Genomic DNA, 23,594 nt, shown 5'->3' with positions numbered 1-23,594 from the left:
ATTGCAACTTATCTAGATGCACTACACCTAAACGAGAATCATGTCAGCATGGCACAGGAGAGATACTCTCACTACTGTGGGGACCTTACGTATCAACTGTTTATAGGTCATCTAAGGGGGCTTATGGGAATAGAAAGACATGACTGCTTACTTCAAGGAACAACTCTGTGCTTTGTGCTGCAGTATTTACCTCTGGATGACACCTATGAAGGCTCATTTAGACCCAGCAATTCTCGCTCAAAATTCGCTCAAAGCCGTCTTTTGAGTGATAACTGTTGTGTCTAAATGCACGGACATCACGCAGTTTTTGTGCACGATTCATTTCTCGCTCAATTCTAGCTTTCTTGAATTGAGTGATGAACTCTTATCGGTGGTGCAGGCTGTTATCACAGTCGGCAGTGCTGATAAGATTCTTTCAACTCGCGTCCTGCTGGTAGTTCACAGCGGGACACAAGCTGTAAGCGCAGAGAACAATACAGCTGTTTGCTTATGCAAAACAGCTGTATTGCTCGCCGAGCGATAGCGGCGGTGTCCCGCTCCGACTGTATAGCTCTTTAGTAGCTGCTATAGACTATGCAAAGATGATCGCTCAAAACTGTCACTCAAACTGTCACTTGAACGACTTTTGAGCGACTTTTGAGCGATCATCTGTCAGTGTAAATGGGGTCTAAGACCAACAGTTAATAGGTGTGAAACAAAAAACACACTACACCTCAAGAAGAATCACAGCTCAGCCAATCATAAAATAACAAGACAAGCTTTATTACCAAACTAATTTTACAAATAACCAGGAAGGTATAGAGCCATAATAAAGTAGATATAGATGAACAAAGTGCAAATAACAGATAAATGGCGACCAAAAGACACATTAGAAGTAGTGAAAAGAACTCTCAAACTAATAACAATTATAAATACAAGTGTAACAAAGTATTACATTATATCAAATAGCCTAAAAATACAACAGCAGCATATATATATATATATATATAATATATATATATATATATATATATAGCAGGCGTGAAGCCTGGCGCCCCCAAGGCACGCTTTCTAAAGGGATAGTGGGAGTCATTCCCCAAGCATATTTATAGCCCCAGACGAATGAGATACAACAATCTGTTGCTATTAGTCTGCTATCCCACCGTGCTGACCATGCAGGACTTGCAAGGAATACAAGAAAATGGCGACTCCTATTGGAAGCCCAATTAATCTGCAACCACAGAGTGTTAACCATACAAGATTTGCAAGAACTACAAGACAATGGCATATATGCTGCTATTGTAGTTTTTGGCTATTTGATATAATGTAATACTTTCTTTGGCTATTTGTGTTAAACTCTATAGGACGCATTGTTTCCTCTCTATGTACTGTTGCACTTTACCATTGTTGTTAGTATGACAGTTCTATTTACTAATTCTGTTAAGGCCCATTTACACAGGACAAGTGTCGGGCAAACGATGCCCAACACTCGTCCCCGTGTCTCCGCGCCCCCCTGCTCCTGCATCTGGATGACCATTCTAGGTGTAAATGCCGCAGCACGAGACGCAGCGTTGCTCCTTGAAGTAAGCAGTCATGTCTTTCTCTTCCCATAAGCCCCTTTAAATGACCTATGAACAGTTGATCCGATCAAGTTCCCACAGTAGTCAGAGTATCTCTCCAGCGCCATGCTCCCCCTCCACCTCCAGGACACCTCTTAAGAATAGACCTGGTTCATCAGCCACACAATGAGCCCCCGTTAACAGGTAGCTGTGGTTTTTACAGGAGGTTGATATAATTACTATATTATGCTTCCTAATATACGGCGAGGGGAAATTGCATCTCAAGCCACAAATTTCATCTCTTGCAGGTAAGATGTGCGCTCCAGGCACATACCCATAATCCTCCTCTGCAACATGTATGGTGCCAGGAACATTAGCTTGCTACTATTCTCCCCACCCCCAGGGCTGGTATCAGTGATTCCAAAGCAGGGAAAGCTGGGGGAACAGGTTCCCATAGTCAGAGCCAGGACAGGTGCAGATCAAGGAGTATGAACTTGCCGCTTCATACAAGCAGTGAGTTACAGGGAAGACGCCTTGCAGCGTTGCTTTATTACAGTGTGGGAACCTTCTGTTAAGCTTTCAGGTAGCAGGAGAAAGTCTTGCTGACGTCCCATGCTGATGATCTGTGCCAGGTCTGAGGACGTCTTGGCACCGGAGGGTAGTTATTGTACAACTCAGCTAAAGGTAGCAAGTTGTGTAAACGTAAGACAAAAAATTACAATTTGGTGTATTTTTGCTTCCATGACGCCATATTTTCTATGTAGAGTACATTAGGTGTCATTCTTTATTTGAGTGATAACATAAATTTAAGTTATGCAATACATAAAGGCTACCTAGACAAGCGGAAGATATGGATGGACTCTTTTTTTATATCAGATGGCCAAGTTCTCAAAAAAGTGCACCATAGTGATTATGGGAGATTTTACCGATCCAGACATTTGTTGGGAATCTCTCAGGTAATAGTAATGGATCCAACAAATTCTTATCCGCTCTCGCTGACAACTTTATCCTCCAAAAGGTAGAACAGAAAACAAGGGGATCTGCTATCTTGGACCTACTTCTTACCAACAGGGAGGGAATGGTTGAGGAAGTAAGGGTGGCTGGGACCTTAGGAGGCAGGGATCATATCATCCTCGAATTTTGGATAACAAGGGGAGGAAGACGTGAGAATACTCAGAGCTCAAGGTTGGATTTCAGAAAGGCAGATTTTATTGAACTCAGAAAGAGGATAGGGAGAATCCAATGGCTGGATGTTGTTAAGGACAGAAATGTCCAAGAAGGTTGGGAAATATTGCGAAATGAGATTCTCAAAGCACAGTCGTTAACAATCCCTAAAAGAAGGAAGAACGGGAAGCATTTAAAGAGACCAGGATGGACGAACACAGAAATTACACGCTTAAAAGGATGAAAAATATGAATATAATGCGGTCTCCAGAAACTGTAGGGTAAGTGTCAGAAAAGCTAAAGCCAATAATGAATTGAGGCTTGCAACAGAGGCCAAAAGCAATAAAAAAGGATTTAGAAGTATGTCAAAGGCAAAAGACAAGTCGAAGATGCTATAGGATGCTTACAGGATGATAATGGTGAATTGATTAATAATGATGTTGACAAGGCCAAAATTTTAAATTCCTATTTTGTATCTGTTTTTTCTCAGAAAGTCGATGTAACATCAGCTGATCTTCCCTGTGCTTTTGAAGGAATAAAAGAATGCAAGCTATCTATAAGCAGAGATATGGTGTGGAAGCACTTAGGGTGCTTCTATATAGAACAATTATCGTTTAAACAAGTGAAAGTGAATAATGATTTGATCTAAACGAGAGCTAACGACTTACCGGCGAATGAAAATCATTCACTTTTTTCTCGTTGTTCATTTTATGCAGGCCTAAAAACTATCGTTAGCTTGTTCATTTATCGTTAAGTTTAAACAACACTCGCTTATACAGCGAATGTGGAAGCCTGAACGATGCTCCTTTGAACGAGCCAATGATGCCTGTGCGTGTCTAAACAGGCTGCATGAGAGTGAATGAGCTAGCGGTGCCATCATGTTCTCATGCAAATGACAATTGGCTCGTATAAAATGTTCCTTAGCTAATTTAGATTAATTGAAGTCTCCAGGTGCAGATTAATTACATCCTAGGATACTAAAGGAAGCAGTGGAGGTGATTGCTGAACCACTCGCCATAATCTTTGAAAATTCCTGGAGAACAGAAGAAGTCCCAGAAGATTGGAGAAGGGCAAATGTTGTCCCTATCTTCAAAACAGACCGACAAGGAAACTGTTAGGTGGATTCATAACTGGCTGAGTGATCATACTCATCCTACTCTTCCTTGGTCAGACCTCATCTGCAGTACTGTGTCCAGGTCTGGGCACCCCAATTTACAGAAGACCGACAAACTGGAGCAAATTCAAAGTAGTGCAACCAGGGTGGTGAGCGGTCTGCAAACCATGTCCTATAAGGAACAGTTTATTGATCTGGGAATGTTTAGCTTACAAAATAGAAGGCTGAAAGGAGACTTAATAGCGGTCTACAAATATCTGAAGGGCTGTCACACTGCAGAGGGATCAGCCCTATTCTCATCTGCACAAGGAAAGACTAGAAGCAATGGGATGAAACTGAGAGGGAGGAGACACAGATTAGAGATTAGACAGTGAGGATGATCAATGAGTGGAACAGGTTGCCACAGGATTTGCAGCATATATGTAATCACAACCAGAAAGAACCCAGTAATTTTGGTTTCATATCGTAGAATCCTATTAATCTAGAATAGTGTTTTCATTTCAAACGGTTTTCAACCTCTACACTTGCTGTCCGTTAGGGAACACTGGAACTCAAAGTACATCAGTAAGTTGCAGAACGGGTCATTGTACAATGATCTCTCATTTAAATGTAACAATTTGGGAATTTAGAATCCCCCTGTGGAATATCAGATATACCTACCAAAGAGCATGTAATGTGTGTATAGATATCTAATAGAAGTTCTCTGTATCTCATACTGCATGTTGTGCAATGATCGAAATCCAACACTGCAGTGTTTTATTTCCCCCCCAAAAAATGGCTCATAAAAGACAGCAACGTCTTGGAGCTCCTGGATAGTCACAATAACAGTATTCATGACAAGCATATCCACCCTGATGTCTATTTTGGTGGTTCAGTTCCTGGGCAATCCCAGTGTCCTGCTCAATTCCATAAAAAAAGCAGAAGGTATTGATGTCCACCCCCCCTGCATCCTTCCTGTTCCTAAAGGTTTGGAGCAGGTGAATTAGTTGCCATGATCCATATCTCACTGGAGGTTCCTTGTGGTATGAAATTTATAAGCTGTCTTTGCTGCAATTGAAACCTCCTAACCAAACAACCATCCAGCAGAGAGAAACATCCATCACAAGTAAACACTAATGGAGCCGCGGGACGTCCAGCAGGTGGGGTGGTGGGATCTAAGAGCCCCACTTGCTGAAGAACCAGAATTACAATCTGGATTTTTCATTTTCCTGGACAACGAATCCAAAATCACAGACAGCCAACATTTTTTACAGACACACTGAAAAACCAAACTGAATGATAACGATTATTAGCAATACATGTCTAAAGGTTAGACGCTGATATCAACCTTTTCCGATCCACTGTCTGATGTCTTCCTACATTCTGATTGAAGCGTGTGCAGCTCTGATGTCGGCAGACGTCCGGCAGGGTATTCTTACTGTATATTGCCAGCCGCTCTGTTGTCAGGGGCCTCTCTGGCATGTCACATACTGCAGTACTGGCTTTAGCCAGCAGATAGCGCTATTGTATAATGGCAGAAAGAGAAAGCCCCTTAGGAAACCCTGAATCCAAAATTTGATTGCAAAGGGTTAACTCATTTCTTGTGAACTGTAAAATGCTATTTACCATTATATTAACTTCCTCAAGTACCAGTAGCCTCAAAACATTCACAGACACCTCTAATATTTTTCAGAGACACTAAAAAAATAGTCCCCTATTTTTAGGGACTTTCTAGGAATGAGAGAAATTAGTATGCCTGCACAATGCTTGTACTCCCATATATAGAGCACATGGAACACAGCAGCAATGAAAGGTGACAAAAATAAGTTAGACTGGGACTTGTAGTTCTCCAATGCGGAAGTTCTCAGCATTTAGAGTTAGATAATGTACATTACCCATTTTGACAATGTGTGGCTATTTTAGCACTTTAAGAGTTGCGGTTCAGAATTCTGGGTGTTGTTGCCCAACATGCTGGGAGTTATGGTTTGATCAAAGTTACTTATGATAGGCTGGGAACTCCGACATTACAAGAGTTGCTTACGACAAGTAGCACAATCTGTCCAACACACTGTGACTTATCATCAACATTTGAAGCATCTGAATGATGGACAGAGAATGCTGGAGCCTATAGTTCAACTGCCACCAAAGCTGAGAACAGATACTACAGAATACCTGGCAGTACGTGCTGGAACTTTTGGTCCTATAGAAGCAGTATGGCGATTTGGTTTGACCAGTAATGAATGGGTTAACATGAGGCAGACTCTCGGAAAGTCATGTGTTGTAGTGAGCGGAGAACGTGAAACTTCGCCCAGCACCACGCTCCTAACATGATCCACTGAAGAATACGACTTCCTGTGACTTACTATATTACGCCTGGATCACAATCTGCAGCATATTTTACGTTGCGCAATTTTGGGTGGATAAGTACCAAAATTCATGTCAAAGTCCAAGAGGATTGTGATGTGAATAAGTAACATATTTCACCTTTTTTGGAAGGGGTGAAGTCGGCTGCAGATCCGCACCAATGTGGATTTGGAGGTGGATTTTGATGCGGACTATCCGCAGATGGTGCCATACACATTTTCAATAGTTCTGAATGGGAAATGTATGTAATAATGTAGCAATATGGGACGAGGGAATGCATCAATGCTGCGCAGGAGTCAAGGAAAGCTGTGTAAAAACACCTGCTGGACCCATTATGGAGGCCGTGTATGACAAGTCTACTGTGTGCTCTGCAGAAGTTACACCCCAGAAAATGAAAGGACTCTGCTTAGGAAAAACAGCGCTGGACTGATCCGCCTTCTTCCTGAGCAGGATGTTGTACTTGGCAGTAGAGCAGAGTCTTGTATGGAGGGAGGATGAGGCACGGGCTGCTCCCAGAAGGTCGGACTTGTGAAGGGGATGATGGTTGGGAGGCTGTAAAAGGCTACTGTCTGGATCCTGCTGGGACTGGAGGAAACGTACCTTAGACAACAGACGATCATTCCCGGGGCACGGCTGCGGTCTATATAGTGCCATAGAGAGATTGTGCGTACAGCCGCAGTCCATATACAGACCGGAGTGTAGTATAGTATACAGTAGTAGTACAGGATGTATAGACTGCCGTGTTGTATACCACATATACAGAGCTGTATACAGCGACACAGAGATGTATGATGTATCACATATATACTCACTCGGATATGGAATGTGTGGTTGCATGTTCATGGTAGCGGTACTGGAGGAGGCATTCATCTACTCGATGTACTCCACCACCTTTCCGAAGGTGATCATAGAAGAACAGCAGATCTTCGGGGGTCCCCTAAAAATGAAACAAACAAAATGACACCCCCGACCTACGGAGACGTCAGGGATCAAGTAATAAACACTGATGACGATGGGGTGAATATGATGGGATGTTTCCTGTGTCTATTTTTCATGAGCCTCGCATCCTATAGATCAGGGGTTTCCAACTCCAGTCCTCAGGGACCACCAACAGGTCATGTTTTCAGGATATCCTATGGTAAGAACACCTGTGGCAATGTCTGAAGCACCAACAATAATTACATCACCTGTGCAACACTTAGGAAATCCTGAAAACAGGACCTGTTGGGGGTCCCTGAGGACTGGAGTTGGGGAGCACTGCTGTAGATCGCATGATCGGAGGAATCAAAAGATCCAGGGCAAACTTGGGGGGGGGGGGGGGGGGGAATTCTGTAAAGGAAAGGCCAGGCAGACACGGGCGGGTCAGATTCTACATGTGGGAGGACCGCAGCGGATTCTAGCTGTGAGTCCGGCCGCTCATCCTGCATACCTCCCATAACGGTACTGCGGATTATTTGTATTTCCTGCGCCTTCGCTTAGCGATGACACGGGTACCCGCAGCCCTTATGCAATGTTAATTGCGTATGGATGCGGGTCAGATGCGGGTCAGATTCTATGGCCAAATAGAGCATGCTGAGATTTCTCTTATGCTTGCGGAATATGCAATTCCTATCCGCGAGTGTTAATGAAAAATCAAGAATTCATGCCTTTGGATGCTCACGTTTTACCGCAGATCACCGTCCGGCCTAAAAGGCTGCACCCCATTGTTTTAACAAAAATTCTGCAAGTTTCTAATAGATTAGTGTTTCAGTTCTTCCCCATTTTAGGATCTCTGGGTGCGGTCAGTGAATATGAACATTGCTGTTTACATCTAGGGGCTGCAAACCTGTTCAGATCTTCTCACAACTGCGGGTTTGTTACAGTTACATCCCAGCTAGAGAATATGTTGCAGCACAGATCTCTCTCCTGTCCTGATATCTTGTTACAATATGTAACAGTACAGGTAAAATGTATCAGTTTGGAGTCAATGAGATACATTTATAACAACCCCCCAGCTGTAAGAACTATTATGTCTGCACAGGTCTACAGCCTCGGCATGTAATAAACCTGCTTCTACTTGTTGACTGCAATCAGAGATCTTGAAAAATGATGAGGATTGCAGTATTACAGGGCTCACACAGTGGTGGCAGATGGGATCCCCTTTAAGGAGCAGACTGTTTAAGTTATCATGTCTGTGGCATACTTCCGACTAATGTATCCTGGGTGGGTGTAGCTCAAATCAAGCGCATTGATTTACACACCAGCATCTACAACTTTCAGCGCAATTTGGGACTAATTAGTCAAAAACACAAAAAAAAAAGGTTACACAGTTCACCACCAAACCAGAAATTCAGGAAAAAATATGGTGACAATCTGACTGCCCCCTTCCAGGCTCAAACGCTTCTTAAGACAATGTGAACGTCTAAGATGAACGTGGGCGTGCTCTGAATGGCAGGAACCTCCGGTGGGAAGATCTCCTGTCGGTTTATATAAACGGTTTGTAAACCCGAACCTGAGATTTTACGGTCCCATCTCTGATACATCTTGTAGCACTACACATTTCCCCACGTCAGTGCCAAAAACATAACAGATGCCCCCTTTTGTCTCAGTAATGCTGGGAGAGAGGGGTAACCACATCACTAGAGGGGTGAGGGGTGGGATACAGCTGCTGGGATACTCTCATTATTCCCATAGACATTCACTAGTCTGGAATACCCCAACAGAGTCATGCGGGGTCTGACTCTGGAAGGGGGGGGGGTGTTATTTAAGAAAAGTGCATGAAGGTGTCACATATTTACATACGATATGGATATCAGTTTTTCCCTTACTTTGCTCTTGACCAAAAGATGACAGTTATGATGATTTGTACTCCAAAATATGTCAGGCAGGCCAACAAGGGTAGATCCCATATCCACCCCCCATTACCAATCCCCTCAGAGATCAGCTTGTAGTACTGGCGGTCACTCAGCTTTCCCAGTCTCCTCAACTGCAAATCTGCCTGGTTATACGGTGAAATGGGAGTGGTACATGTGTAGTGCCCACCCGGGCATATCTGTCTGGCAACAACTCTCTGTGGGAGATGTAAATCAGGACATTTTGGGAGTCACCCAGCTTCCCTAGAAGTGAAGGCGATTCTCGAATTACAATCTAAGAGTTGTACCTTTAACGGCGCCTGCCTCTTCAGACTACAGGACCCCTGCAGGCAGGCGACGTGGTGACATGAGTCAGGCTGACCCATCACACTCCCTTTTGCCATTTCCCAGGCTGCGTTACGGGAACCCTGTTATTTCTGGACAGCTGACAAACTGTCCTTATCATGTCAGGGCGAGAGAATGGGACATTGTACAAAGCTGAGGAACAGCAGGGCTCTGGGTCAGGCCGGCAATCAGCCGTCAACAACTTCCTCTCCTTATATAGAGATATCCAGACACATATATATCGTTACGCATCCACTCAGGACCAAGATATCCCAGGGAGAGGGGGCCTTACTAAGAAATGGAAATCCTTATAATCCAGCATATAGTCTAAGAGATATTGATGAGGTTGTTATACACTCCAGCACCATCTGAGCAGTTTCTATAACTATGTCCCATTATTGTTGGACTGACCACCGCCCTCCAGGATCCAGAGCGCCGTTCTAGTTAGAGCCAATATTGACATCACTGGTTACAGGATTGAAGATATTGTTGTATCCAAAAAGTTTTGCTCAATCCCTTTTATTATATTTCCAAATATCCCTCCCATCAGGCCTGAGGACGCAGCGCAGATTTTACTAGGAGGAACGTATTCCTGTGCTCTTTGTCATCTTCTGCTGCACTCTGTATGACCGGCAGGGTAGACCCCAAAATAACCAAATCGGAATGAGTTATAGCACTTACTTGTCCATCTTCAACAAACTGCCCCACATAACAAAACCACTCTTTGGAGCAGAACCAGGTGGGCATGACGACGGTGGGCCCATGGGATGTGAAGACCTACAAGAAACACACAGATCTGTTAGTTGCTGCAAATAACATGGTACCACAAGGGGTTCCCAAATGACTTTCCAATGACTGAGCACTACAGTTGGGAATGTCGTAGGGGTGGGGGACTATAGAGTTCTAATCCTTGCACTTTTCTGCTACTTTTTCTTCCTAGAGACCTGGGTTTATCCTTAATGTATTCCACTTAGTTCATCTGCTGCAAGATGTTTCCAAGATGCCCCCCCATTGTTCTTAAAGACTCCAGCCCTTCAGTGGGCTTGTTGGAAAAGCCTTGTCCTGACTAGGTAACAAACCAGTTGTGGTCATACAGGAGGAATAAGCCAAGACAAGTTGGTGAAGAGTTCAGTGACACAGGTAGGTGGCTGAGTTAGCTGAACGCTGACCTGCACCCCCTTCATTCATACCAAGCACAGTGTGGCTAAAAAGCCCCCCCCCCCCCCCCCAACATCAACCCCTGGGGATTCTCCCAGCCTGAGAGATATCCGGCCATTGCTGAAAGGCATCACATATTGAACAGGCGTGTGGAATTTGTAAATGGCGTTTAGTAGTAATACAGTGACGGGACAAGGTGTAAAAGAGGCCTACTGACGATGGCTACCAGAACATAGAGTAATAAAGAGTGGTTTGTAAAAACACGGCAGTGCTACATTGGATGCGATCTCAGGGGTAAGGCAATAACCTGAAAAATATATGCTTGATTGTGGCACATTTCATCGGTATAGCTCAAGGTTCGCATGGCACTACAGGCACAGGTGGCATATGTGGCACATTTACAACTATGTTGACAAACGTATTAGCCCCGCCACTACCACCAATCCTGTGCCGTCAGGTGAAGGGGATATGCAAACCATATAAAGGAGAGGATCACACAGATATATCCCAATGCAGAAAGCATCAGAATGCCACCAGGCGTAGAGGAGACAGCGGGGTCTGGTGGTTGGATGTCACCTGAGTAACCAATCACAATGAGACACTGCAGCACCTTTGGACCTCCTAAAATCCACTGTTGGCAATGTTATTCGGAAATGCCAGAGTCAGGGAGACCTCATAAACTGACAGAACGTGGACAACGAAGCCTTGTATGAGCCGCAAAGACATCACATACAATAATCTGCCGAAACACTCGCTCAAGAGCTTTCACAGCCATCGGAATATCCATTGGCACCAGAACCATCCAACGAAGGATTGCCATGGATGAGCGGCTACATGCAAGCCAAACATCACATCAGTGAATACACAGACCCCAGTGATGGTGCTTGGAGGGTCGTTATTGGGCTCTAAAGGAGTGTAAGCAGGTGTCGTGGACAGATTAATCACAGTACACCAACCTCCGGTCGCATGGCTGCAAGTGAGTGTGATGGTTGCTTGGAGAGCGGTTTCCACGCGACTGCATCCTCCCAACAGTGACGTTTGGAGAAGGTTCTCTTATGGTGTTGGAGGGTTTCAGCTGGGAAGGACTAGGGCCATTGATTTAAGTGAAATCTACCCTCAGCACCAATGGGTGCAGAGTATAGATGAGCGAGTATACTCGCTAAAGGCAATTGCTCGAGCGAGCATTGCCTTTAGCGAGTACCTGCCCGCTCGAGTCTGTAGGTTCCGGTGCCGGCAGCGGGCACGGAGCTGCGGGGGAGAGCGGAGCGGAACGGAGGGGAGATCTCTCTCTCCCTCTCTCCCCCCCGCTCCTGCTGACAGCCGCTACTCACCGCTCCCCCGCGCCGGCACCCGAACCTGCAGTCTCGAGCGGGGGAGATACTCGCTAAAGGCAATGCTCGCTCGAGCAATTGCCTTTAGTGAGTATACTCGCTCATCTCTAGTGCAGAGACATTCCGCACAATGTGGCATTGCCCACCCTGTGGCAATACTTGGGTACAGCTCCATGTCATACAGCACGCAATATTGAGACTTGGTTTGAGGAGCAGAATGCTTGCAAAATTCCTTTGCCAGCCAAATTCCGGATCTTAATCCCATCGAGCACCTTTTGGATGAACTAGAACACCACGTCCAACACGCCTATCATCCACTCTTCAAGGACTGGAAGCAAATCCTTTCACGCATCTATCGGAATTTGGTGGAAAGCGGCCCCTAGGAGGGTGACTGCAGTCATTGAGGCCAAAGACTGCCCAACACCATACTGAAAAATGTGAATAAAATAGTATTTCATCACCTTCTGCGTGTGCCCCAATACTTTTGTCAACATAGTGTACATGGGAAGCACTATATAGGGTTACAGGCAGAGTTGGAACGTCACATGATATTGCAAGCGTAGCTGGTGCATTACAGCCACTGTGGATACATTACTTGGGGCTGCAGGTGTAGAGTACTACAAGGGATTACAGGCTTGGCTGGCACCTAACATTGTTCTATATGCATAGCTGTTGCGCTCACGCTGGCACGTCACATAAGACTGTAAGCAGAGCTGGCATGGCTACCCAGAGAGATGAGAAACCATTGACTTTCCATATGAGCTTTCCCAGCGTGATGTGATGTGATGTAAATCTCCCCTACTGAGGAACAAGTCTACGGAGTATAAGCCTCATCATCCAGTATGTTAAAGACGTGCTGGAGGAAGTAAGAGTAGTAGTGAGTAAATATTACATCAACGGCTGAGGGACTGTCACTGCGCCAATGAAGGATATAGTCAATACATCTTAAAGGGATCTCAACTGTTTCTCATGGGGAGGGGGAGATCACAGGAACTTTTTCCAAAACTCTAGAAAGGAGGTGTTTTTTTCCCATTCAGGTGGATTACGTCCTGTCATACAGAAACCACACATCTGTTTACACGTGTGACACGCCACTGCTGTGTGCGTCCAGACGTGTTAACCCTTTACCTCCCTCCAATACAGGATACACAAGAGTCCTGGATATGTCTTGTGACCAAGACTTCCTTGACATCTGAATGGCACATTTACCTAGTTCTCACCCACACTAATAGAACGGTCTCCCAAGAATGCAGCAAACAGAAAGAGAAAGTGAATTTCAGCATAAATTGTCATGGTATGCGGAGTCCATGCAGCATAGACAAGAAGAGCCGCAGAGTGACAGGAAATAAGAGTGTGTGTTCCAGGCTACATGCCCTTAATGATGGCCACTAGAGATGAGCGAGCACGCTCGGATAAAGCAGTTAGTCAAGCGAGCATCGCTCTTCTCGAGTAACTGCTTACTGGTCCGAGCAGGCTCGGGGGGGGGGGGGGGGGGGGGGTGGCAAGAGAGAGATCTCTCTCACTCCTCGCTCTCCCACCCGCCACCCCCGAGCCTGCTTGGACCAGTAAGCAGTTACTCGAGAAGAGCGATGCTCGCTTGACTAACTGCTTTATCCGAGCGTCCTCGCTCATCTCTACTGGCCACCCATCCCAAAGAGCACGGCCCTCTACGGGATCACCAAGCCCCCCTCCGTGCTGCTGGAGACCCGGCTTCTTCTACTATGTAACTTGCAGCTTGTCACTTCATCCAAGGTCAGCACACTTATCTCCTGAGATACTCTGCAGACGCGGCTCCTTGTATTATGTAAGGGTTCATTCACACTTGTGTACTAATAAGCAGATACAGATGTACAATACAGATTTTTTTATTTGCTAAGGCTAAGTTCACCCCGGCTCTACTGCTTCATTACGGGAGACCATGGGGTGAGCGCCTCAATCCTGCCTTTGCTGTGGAGCGGCACACTGCCTCCTGCTGGTGTGGTAGTCTAGGGAGCTATTGCATAAGATAGTCGGTCACCCCTATTAGTGGTATGAGGGACCATAATATGTTCAGGACGCCCTGCAGCCACATGTGTTCCAAGAAGGGTTTTCTAAGAGGATACTGCCTTTCTGATGACTCCTTCTAGCGGGAGGATTGTCTTTTGCGTGTATATAACTGGAGTATAAGTAGTAGGGGACCCCACAAGTCTTCTGGAGGGGCTGCTTTCTATTGGATAGTTTCTATCTCCTTGCCCCATCCTGGGATGATCAGACTTCCACAGGGTGTTCTCGCTCATGATCTTGGCATGCTCTCTGGGACTTAGGGCCTGCCAAGGACTTTTTGGAAAGTTCTGCAGGTGAAGGAGTATCCATGGACAGGGGGCTGCCCAGCCTACTTTTCCCATAGCACAGAATTTAAGGGGGGTTTACAGTTGGGGCGTTGAGGCTTCCCAGCCTGAGGGAGCTGTGAGATTAATCAGCAGCACATTCACCACCTCCACAGTTCCCTGTCTAATATTATTAAGAGCTGAGCTGGAAGCGTAGGTGGGTGAGGAGTGCAGGAAGGATCCAGTGTGAACCCAGCACAGGCGTGTTTAACCCTTACAGGGCAGCCAGGAAAAACTCACTCTTAAAGGGACAGAAGAACAATTTGCAAGAAATCTTAAAAGTCCACTGCAATTTGCCATATGGTGAAAATCAGGATATGTTTGGTGACAACCAGTAATGGCAGGCCATAGGGGCTGTCATCTTACGGTGGACAGGCAGAAAATGACCTTTACATCTGCATTGCAATGCCAAGTGTCTTTTCTTGAGCTTCCTCTCTTAGGGCCCATTCTGATGGTTGTATAGCCGGGCAGCGTGCTATCCACGTATTCCACGGACAGCGAGTAGACCCAATTAAGATACTCAGGCAGACTGATGATCTATGTGAAATAAATCTCATGTTCTATTCTCTTCCGTTTTCACAGACAGGAATAGTGCAATGTGCAGGGTCCGTGGATATTGGACGGCATACAGACAGGAGTCCATGTGCGGCCTGATGCAAGTTTATCACCTAATCTCTGCATAATGAAGAGTTCTCCAACTTTCTAACATACTTTTAACTTCAATTCTTCATCATTATGAAGATCTCTGCTTTCTGTCAGTGAATGGGATTATGGCTTGCATCTAGAAGCTGAAGTTCAAAATAGACTAAGTATTTCTCACAGCTGAGGTTTGTTACAATGATATCCAGTGTAGCTCAGCTGCATCATTGCTGGATATTATGGCTTCATACATGTAGTGTAAAACACAAGACGAAGGGTGAGCAGAGGTACTGATACAGAGAGGACATGGAAACATGTTAAGGAAGGGGTGCTGCCACCGTAATGACAGTACAAAGCCAGTGTCGGATGCCCGAAGTTGAGGTGCAGAAAAAAAATAGGTGCTTGGTGCAAACACCCGAAGGAAAGGTAGAACTCGGAGATGATGAATGAGGAAAACCATTCTATTTGATGCCAGCTTGTGACGCGTTTCGAGGCAAGGAAGCCTCTTTCGCAAACAGCTGGAGAAGTATCAAACTTTCTATTAAACTGTGTGTTTCAAATCCATGATGTTACCATTGATGGTCAGTGGGAAAGATTCATAGGGACTACTTAGATCTTTCCCACTGACCACTGATGGTAACATCATGGATTTACACGAGAGCGAACAAGCTAGCGATGACGTCACTCGCTCATTCAAGTGATTATCGGCTCGTCTAAATGTTATGTGTGCCTCGTGTCTTTGACAATGTCAGATGCTGGAATCAGTGAGAACATCCTAAACAATATGAGACAAGTCACTTACCTCCCTAAATCTTTTACAGAACTGTGAATTCTTCCCCTTTAATGTTTTGGAAATCTTTAGTATTTTCCTCTTATAAACAGCAAGAGCCATTATAATACAAGTAATGCCATATACCGAAGCCTTGTCCGGTGACTGTAGAAGACTTCGAGCAGCCGGGGACTAATCTCTCCAGTATTCATTAACACAGGGCAAAAAAACAGGAGCACAAAGTACAAAGGGCTCAGACCCTGCAGGCAAAACATCTCAGTCACAAAAATAAATAGATACTGGCCCTTTAAATGTAAAACCTAAACGACCCCATAGTAGTGAGTCCAAGGTCTCATCATCATTGGCAGACTAGATTTCCTTGAGTATTAAACAATTATTCCTAAATGGATGCCAATACTTTATGTAACTATTTTGGCATTACTAAGCCAGCATTCTGAGATTACCGCAGTGGGGGGCACCAGGTGGCACTGCCTTGACAAAATCCCAGTGTTATGTATTATTTGCTTCAGAGCACGTGTCAAACTCAAAGTCAGAAAGTTGAATCTGGCCTGCCACGTCATTTTATGTGGCTCATGACGAGGTCCGGATACAGAAGGACCAGTTCTCCACTTTCCCTGGAGGATGCAGCCAGTGTTTAGGAGATTGGGGCAGCGCCAGGACAGGGAGTGGGTGCAGCTCTTGCACCTCCACACCACTCTGTTCAGTGACTCACAGGTGGTGGCACAGCTCTGACAGCCCTAGCTGGCACCCTAAGCTATTCTTTTCACTGACTTTTTTGTCCGTTTTTTGGTTTTATTAGGGGTGAAAAGCTGATTAATTTTAATTTATAGCTGTTTATTTTAAAATTAGTATATTATGCTAAAATAAGGCACAGGAAGGGGCTCCTCATTTTGTTTTGGACGCTTTGATATATAATTTGTATGTTTTCAGATTACAGGGCACATATGGCAATGGTTTTGGTTAGTGTCAGCCATTTTCTTCTTTTTTTTTCACTTATTTTTGTAACATCTGTGTCCCCCATGATGTCAAATAAGACTTTTCGGGGGGTCATTTACATTGCTATGGCCCTGCAGCTCTGCTGTGGCAGGGGGCACCTGGCGGTCACGTGATCAGGTCAAATAGCGAAAGTAACACTTTTGCTTTCTTCCTTCACTACATAGAGCGCTATGTAGCTTGCAAGAGAGAAGGCAAAAGCGGTTAAAAAAACTTTCTGCCTTCTCCACAGGGTTGTGATTAACAGCTGAGGAGCCGACCTTCTTCTGATAGATTGCAGAAGCAGGACCTTTAATCCCATGCTGAATTTTTTTGCTATCAGTCGGGATTAAATCCCTGGACTAAGCGCCGTAAATTTATGGTGTTTAGTCCTTAAAGGGTTAAGGAGCAATTACATTTTGGGCTCATTCACATTTACATATGCAAGTTCGGCTCGTGATATGCACAGAGTTTGCACTGTGCATATTTGGACCTTCTGGTGGGTACTTTGACAACTAATACACACAAAGTGTACAAAAATGGAACCTGACATTAAAAAAATCAATGGGTTCCATTCACTGCCTATTACGCACGCAAATATGCTTGTGTGAATGAGTCCTTATTTGGGGGCAATTTTTTTATTTTAGGGGTACCGGCTTATTTAAAACACTGATTTTAGCTCTAATTTTAGGGACAGTAAACAGGGACATAGCGACTCCCTCAGAGGTTAACCAGTGACACTGACTGATAAAATGTAGCTGGTGACCTCAGCCTCGCCCTCCTCTATCTCCTGCACTCCCAGTCACAACTCATCAGTCTTTACACACAAACAGATAGAACTAGGCAGGCAAATATTTGGGACCCATCGAGCACTAAGCTTTATTTAGTCCTAATCTGTAAAGCACATCTGACTTGTGGGTTATCGAGGAGGGTCCCCGCACCCACATCACGTCAATAAACCAAACAGAGATGAATGATGGTCCAAGAGCTCAACTCACTATTGTGTAAACGGCAGGGATTACTTGACAGGTAGAATTCTGCACAGAGCGCGAAGGGCCCTTGTACAGGGGCCAAAAAATTGTTTGAATTCGGGGCATCCAGCTGGAATCTGACGGATTATCGCTCTATGTAAATATGTTTGTCTCTCATTCGCCATTCAGTTTCTGCATGCAGAAAGCTGTATGACACATCGGCCAAGGGAACAGGCAGTCCATTTATGAGCGAACGACTGCCTGATGTTCTCCGTAATACAGTTAGAACGGTCGCGTGTTTCTGGGATTGCAAATCTACAGCAAGTGCTCCACAGGAAAAGGTATCTGGGTGTGTAATCAGAATGGGCCAAATGACTGGGAAAATCAGTGTATCATCACACAGTTACTGCGACTTTCTGAAAACCTACTGCAAATATTACAGTTTTGCTGCTATTTTCGAAAACTGCGGCAAAATCCATGATAATAGCTCGATAGATGGACACAACTAGGTATTACAGCATGCAAAGCCACAATGGGTCCAACTTTGATATGCATCCAGACCTACACAGGAAGGTATTTTGCTTCAGTACTTGGAAGCCCAAACCAAGATTGGGTCTAAAATATGCAAGAGATGCAAATCTTTGCATTATCCCTTTTCTCTGTAGGTTCCTATCCTGCTTTTGGCTTCCAAAGACTGATGCAAAATACTGCTCAAATATTACCGTCTGAATGGGACCTTGGCATGTATGTATGTAGCAGAGCTAGCATGTACAGTAAGTGCTATGTATGTAATGGACTTAGTATCTAGCAGAGTTCTTATCTAAGTGTATGCTGTGGAGTTGTAGTCTGCCATGTGCCGACATCCGTCAGTACAACGTGGATTATTACGGTATCTTGCATAATGTGTGTGGTCTCCTTGGTTTAGGAATTCTCCAAAATCATGCAGGACCGGTCTGTCTGGATTAAGGAACCAGATTATTCACAAAGGCGAATCAACATTCATTCTTGAGGTGCTCAGATACTACAAACAGCTCAGCATTGGCTCCTCATTGTAAATAACTTACTGCTGGTAGTATCTAAGTCCCCAAATCGAATTACCAGAGAACAAGAACAAAGACTCGAGAGGTCGAAACACTGCATGCAATGGAGGAATAAAGGCAATTTAATATTTTTGCACCGGATATGCGGTCTCATGCTTGTCTCAGCCCGTGGAGGGTTGTCTCAGCCACCACTCTTCACCCTGTATTAAAGGGGTTTTGCAGGCAGTGCCAGAATACACAGGGGTCGGAGTGGAAGCTGCTGCTCCGACCCCCATGTAGCAGCCGATGCTGGTAATTGAGTCTATTCACATGAGAGATATTGCTCTCGCAGCGAAGCTGTAAGACTTAAAAGTCGCTGCATGACCGGATCTGAGGCACCTCCTCGCAAGGAATCGCCCTATGGGATCTTTAAAATAATTGCATTGCACTCGCATGCCGTTCGATTTGCATGCGAGCGTGATGTGATTTTTACCATTGAAAATGATTGGAAGCACTTGTGATCCTTTCGTGCCCATGAAAATGGCGGGTACAGAGATGTGCTGCCACCCAGAATCGCAGGTTGTAGAGTGTGATACTGGTCCGCGTTCTTCAGACCGGTATTGCGCTCGCCCGTGTGAATGCACTCAAACAATCACACATGCAGACAATGTTGGGTAAACAGAGGCTTGCGCTGCTGATCCATTCCTCTCCCTGTGTGGCAAGACATTTGTTATACCCCATGTTACATTACTGTTATCAGAGCCCCACACCCAGAGGGCGTACATGTATGCCACCAAGGCTTAAACATTAGAGATGAGCGAGTATACTCGCTAAGGCACATTACTCGAGCGAGTAGTGCCTTAGCCAAGTATCTCCCCGCTCGTCTCTAAAGATTCGGGGGCCGGCGCGGGTGACAGGTGAGTTGCTGGGGAGAGAGAGGGAGAGAGAGATCTCCCCTCCATTCTTCCCCGCTCTCCCCTGCCGCCCCCCGAATCTTTGGAGATACTCGGCTAAGGCACTACTCGCTCGGGTAATGTGCCTTAGCGAGTATACTCGCTCATCTCTATTAAACATATCTGAGATTTGATGACATCACAAGGTCATCTATAAAGGGCAAAGTCCACCTTAAAGTGAACCTGTCCCCTCCCAATGGCACCATAAACTAAGCTATGGTGCTGTTAGGGATGGTGATATGTTTCTTTTATAATCATTTGCCATACAAAAATCTGACAGATTGCATTGCGGATGCTTTCCCATAGAAGTCTATAGGACAGCATGCACATGGCAATCTGAAAAGAGATTTTTGTGCGGCGCATGGACATCAGTATCGGAGGAATGGAGGAGTATAAAAGATCATCACTTGGTTTCCTGTCACCTCTGTTAACAGCACCATAACTTAGTTTATAGTTCTGGAAGGACGTGACAGCTTCCCTTTAATGTATGCTCAGACATACCATAAGTTCTATTGAAGATTCCAAGTGCTGGAGAGTTCAGAGTTCTGCGGAACATGCAAGAGCGCTCACATTTATGGAACAGACTGCGGTCTCCGTTAACTCTTCTGACGTGTTTATATAACATGTGGGAAGGCAGGTCAAGGTGGACTTTCCCTTGGGTATGTCTGGTCTACCTCACTAGGACACATACATGCAACTCAAAACCTGGGCTGCGATGCAGGGGCAAGTAAGGCTCGCACTTGGATGATATATTGTAACATGGGCAGCACAGTGGCGCAGTGGTTGGCACTGTTGGGCAGAGGGCAACCCTTTACTATCCAGTGTAAAAGACTGACAGGGACAGAAGCTATGTGAGACGGAGACCAAAGAGGTGTCTGGCTCGCATATATTACCCCATGGTTCCATCCAGGTTTCCACCATCATGCAGTTTTCTGCATGTGAGATAGACATCAGGGATGGAACCAGCGCCACACTGAACATCGCAATCTGAAACAAGTCTCAAGGCCCATTAACACGCAACGATTATCACTCAAAATTCATTCAAACAACCGAAAATGAGCGAAAATCATTATTTGTAAATGCGGGCATTGTGCACGTTTGTATGATGATTTTAAGGTGAACGTAAAATCCATTGTTCAGCCGCAGAGAGATAAAGTATCTCTGAACAGCCCGCATACTGTGGTCTCCTCGGGAGCTGGAGATTACATTGTATTCTGCCAGTAGTCCAGACAAGATCAATGCAGCTGTGTTTAGAGACCAGCGTGTGTTTAATCACACATCTGCAAACAGGTCCTGGAGGCCCTTTCACATACAAATGAAGATGATAAAGTGTTAATCGCAATTAGTGCCCATTAACACTTTATGCAAAAAGATCGCTAAAACTTTAAATCTTTCAAAAGATTTTCTTGGCGTCTAAATAGGCCTTTAGATGGTCGTCCAGTACAAGCAAAATCAGCTGGTTGGCCAGGCTTTTATCTCATTTGTATTGGCAGCTTCACACTAACAGAAGACCGTAGGACTAAAACTTTGTTGTGAATCATAACCAAAGGGAAATTGTAAAATATGTGCAAAAAGAGAATGGGAAGGTGTCCCAACCAGCAGAACAATATGACTGCTCTGTTTGTACTCATGCCCAAACTGTTCAACTTTATACCTAAAGGTATTGTGGGACCGATCTTTAAAAAGATCAAATCCCAACCTGCGGAGGTTGTATGTTTTCCGCTTGACCAAAGTTTTTTTTGTGAGGTTCAGGCCAGTGCAGACCACTTAGGCAAATGAGGTCTCTATTCCCTCATAAAATATGAGAAATTCACCCGTTACCACCAAGTAAACACAGTAAGCAGTGAAGTTCTTGTGGGGGCCCCGACTCAGAATACCAGGTGATGTTGCAACCGTATCATTCAGGGAGCCGTCGCAGGATGCCAAATACTTTCCCAATGACTGGGGAGAAAATCAACTTTCTGTCAAGATTGTTGCAAAACCCTCGGCCTCTGTTAATGATGTTCTTTATATACTGCAGATTCGGTGATAAAAACCAGAGATGGTTTTATGACTGTTTATTCTCTCTTACAGAACAATGTTCCTTCTAGGTGATTGAAAGTTCTGCTTAAAAAGAAAAACAGTATAACATCCAAATCACTACATAACAAACAACGTATAACTTAGGGCCCTTTTACACGGGACGCGGGCGCTGTCATCCCAGCACTAAGCAGTCCTGGGCTTTATTACATAGGAACGACTGTCTCTCAGTGACTGGAGGCGGAGCTAGTCGGGGATGTTCCTGTCTGCCTCCATTCACAGTAAACAGGCAGTCAGAGGAATGACTGCCTGTTTACACGGGCTGATCTTTGTTCAGATTACACCAGCATGCTCCATATCACTATATACAGGAGATACCCAGGTTATACCAGCATGCTCCATATCACTATATACAGGAGATACCCAGGTTATACCAGCATGCTCCATATCACTATATACAGGAGATGTATAACTTATACCATCTGTACATATATAATTATATACAGGAGATACCCAGGTTATACCAGCATGCTCCATATCACTATATACAGGAGATGTATAACTTATACCATCTGTACATATATAATTATATACAGGAGATACCCAGGTTATACCAGCATGCTCCATATCACTATATACAGGGGATGTATAACTTATACCAGCTGTACATATATAATTATATACAGGAGATACCCAGATTATACCAGCATGAAGCAAATAACTATATGGAAGAAGATACGTAACTTATATCAGCTGTACATATATATAATTATATACAGACAATGACCAGGCTATACTAGTATTAGTGTTTCTTGACGCCACTGGAAGCTAGGGATTTGACAGGAGGAACGCCCCTGTCACACCCCTAGCTCCCGATTGGCTCAAGGTTGCAAGGTCCTTTATTTTCATTTTCATCCTGCAGCCTCCTGTCAGCCCCGCAGCTACCACACTCCCTGCGTGCTTCCCCAGCAGCTGCAGCACAGTGCAGGGAGGGCGAGGGGGGAAAGCGGCTCTGGCGCCCCTGCACCACTCCCTGACTCTCCGCCGCTGCCCTCCAGACTCAGCATCTCCCTGCCTTCCTCCCTCAATGACACTCAGGGGCGCAGCTCCCCCACTCCCTGTGTGTCGCTGGCTGCTGCACAGTGAAGGGAGGCCGACAGGAAAGCGGCTCTGCCTTCCCCGCCGCTCCCTGACTGTCCATTGCTGGGCTGCAGTCTCCGTGTCCCCCTCCCTCAGTGACAGTCAGGGCCACAGGTCCCCGGCTCCCGGTGTCTCGCCGGCTGCTGCAGAGTGAAGGGAGGCCGACGGGGAAGCGTCTCAGCCGTCCCTAGTGCTCCCTCTGTGTCCGCCGCTGGCCACCACCCTCGGCCTCCCCCTCCCTCCGTGACTCTGTGTGAGGCATCGCAGTAGTGCGGGCGCTGCTGCTACTCCTGCTCCTGCTGATGCCGCCGGTGTTCCAGTAAAATCCTGCAACGCTGGTCAGTGCAGGGAGGGCGAAGGGGAAGCGCCTGTGCCGCTGCCGGCCCCACCGCTCACTCTGTCTCCCCCACCGCTGTAGAATGCTGACATTCAGCCGGGAAAGCCACTGTGCTGCCGCTCCCTCACTGTCCGGATACGCAGGGAACTCCAAAGGCGCTGTTACTGAGTGCCAGGACTTGACAGGGGGGAGGGGCCGGCATGTCAAAAACACTGTATCTTGTCGCCACCCACTCTTCCGGTGGCGTCAAGATACACTAATACCGGCTATACCATCATGACCCATAATGCTACATACAAGTAGATATATAACATATACCACCTGTATAACTTATACCTGTATATGCATGATTATATACAGAACATGCCCAGGTTATACCAGCTTGCTCCATTATCATTATGTAAAGTAGTCATAGGTCATGTTCCTCCATCCTTACTGTATGTCAGGCTCATTTATCATCATGCTGCAGTATTACAGCTATAATTAGAAGTGGAATAACTGCAGTTTCGGAGGCGTTCTGAGTTTAGTAAAAGCTGAATTGTCTACATAAAAGCAAGAGAGATA

At 45.4% G+C, this 23,594-nt stretch overlaps 1 protein-coding gene across 4 annotated transcripts in view; it reads right to left on the bottom strand.

Moving 5' to 3' along the window:
• The window catches only part of B3GNTL1 (UDP-GlcNAc:betaGal beta-1,3-N-acetylglucosaminyltransferase like 1), a 248,182-nt gene that overhangs the window by 25,039 nt on the left and 199,549 nt on the right, over window positions 1-23,594 (bottom strand). For all 4 annotated transcript variants that reach the window (XM_066585849.1, XM_066585850.1, XM_066585851.1 and 1 more), the window contains 2 exons: window positions 10,017-10,112; window positions 6,972-7,096 (listed from right to left, as the gene is read on the bottom strand). In XM_066585849.1, coding sequence (XP_066441946.1) covers window positions 6,972-7,096; window positions 10,017-10,112 — 221 coding nt within the window. The remainder of the gene's footprint in view (window positions 1-6,971; window positions 7,097-10,016; window positions 10,113-23,594) is intronic.

This window comes from Eleutherodactylus coqui, chromosome 13 (genome assembly GCF_035609145.1).
Source record: "Eleutherodactylus coqui strain aEleCoq1 chromosome 13, aEleCoq1.hap1, whole genome shotgun sequence".
Lineage (NCBI taxonomy): Eukaryota > Metazoa > Chordata > Amphibia > Anura > Eleutherodactylidae > Eleutherodactylus > Eleutherodactylus coqui.
This window is presented reverse-complemented; position numbering and strand designations above follow the sequence as displayed.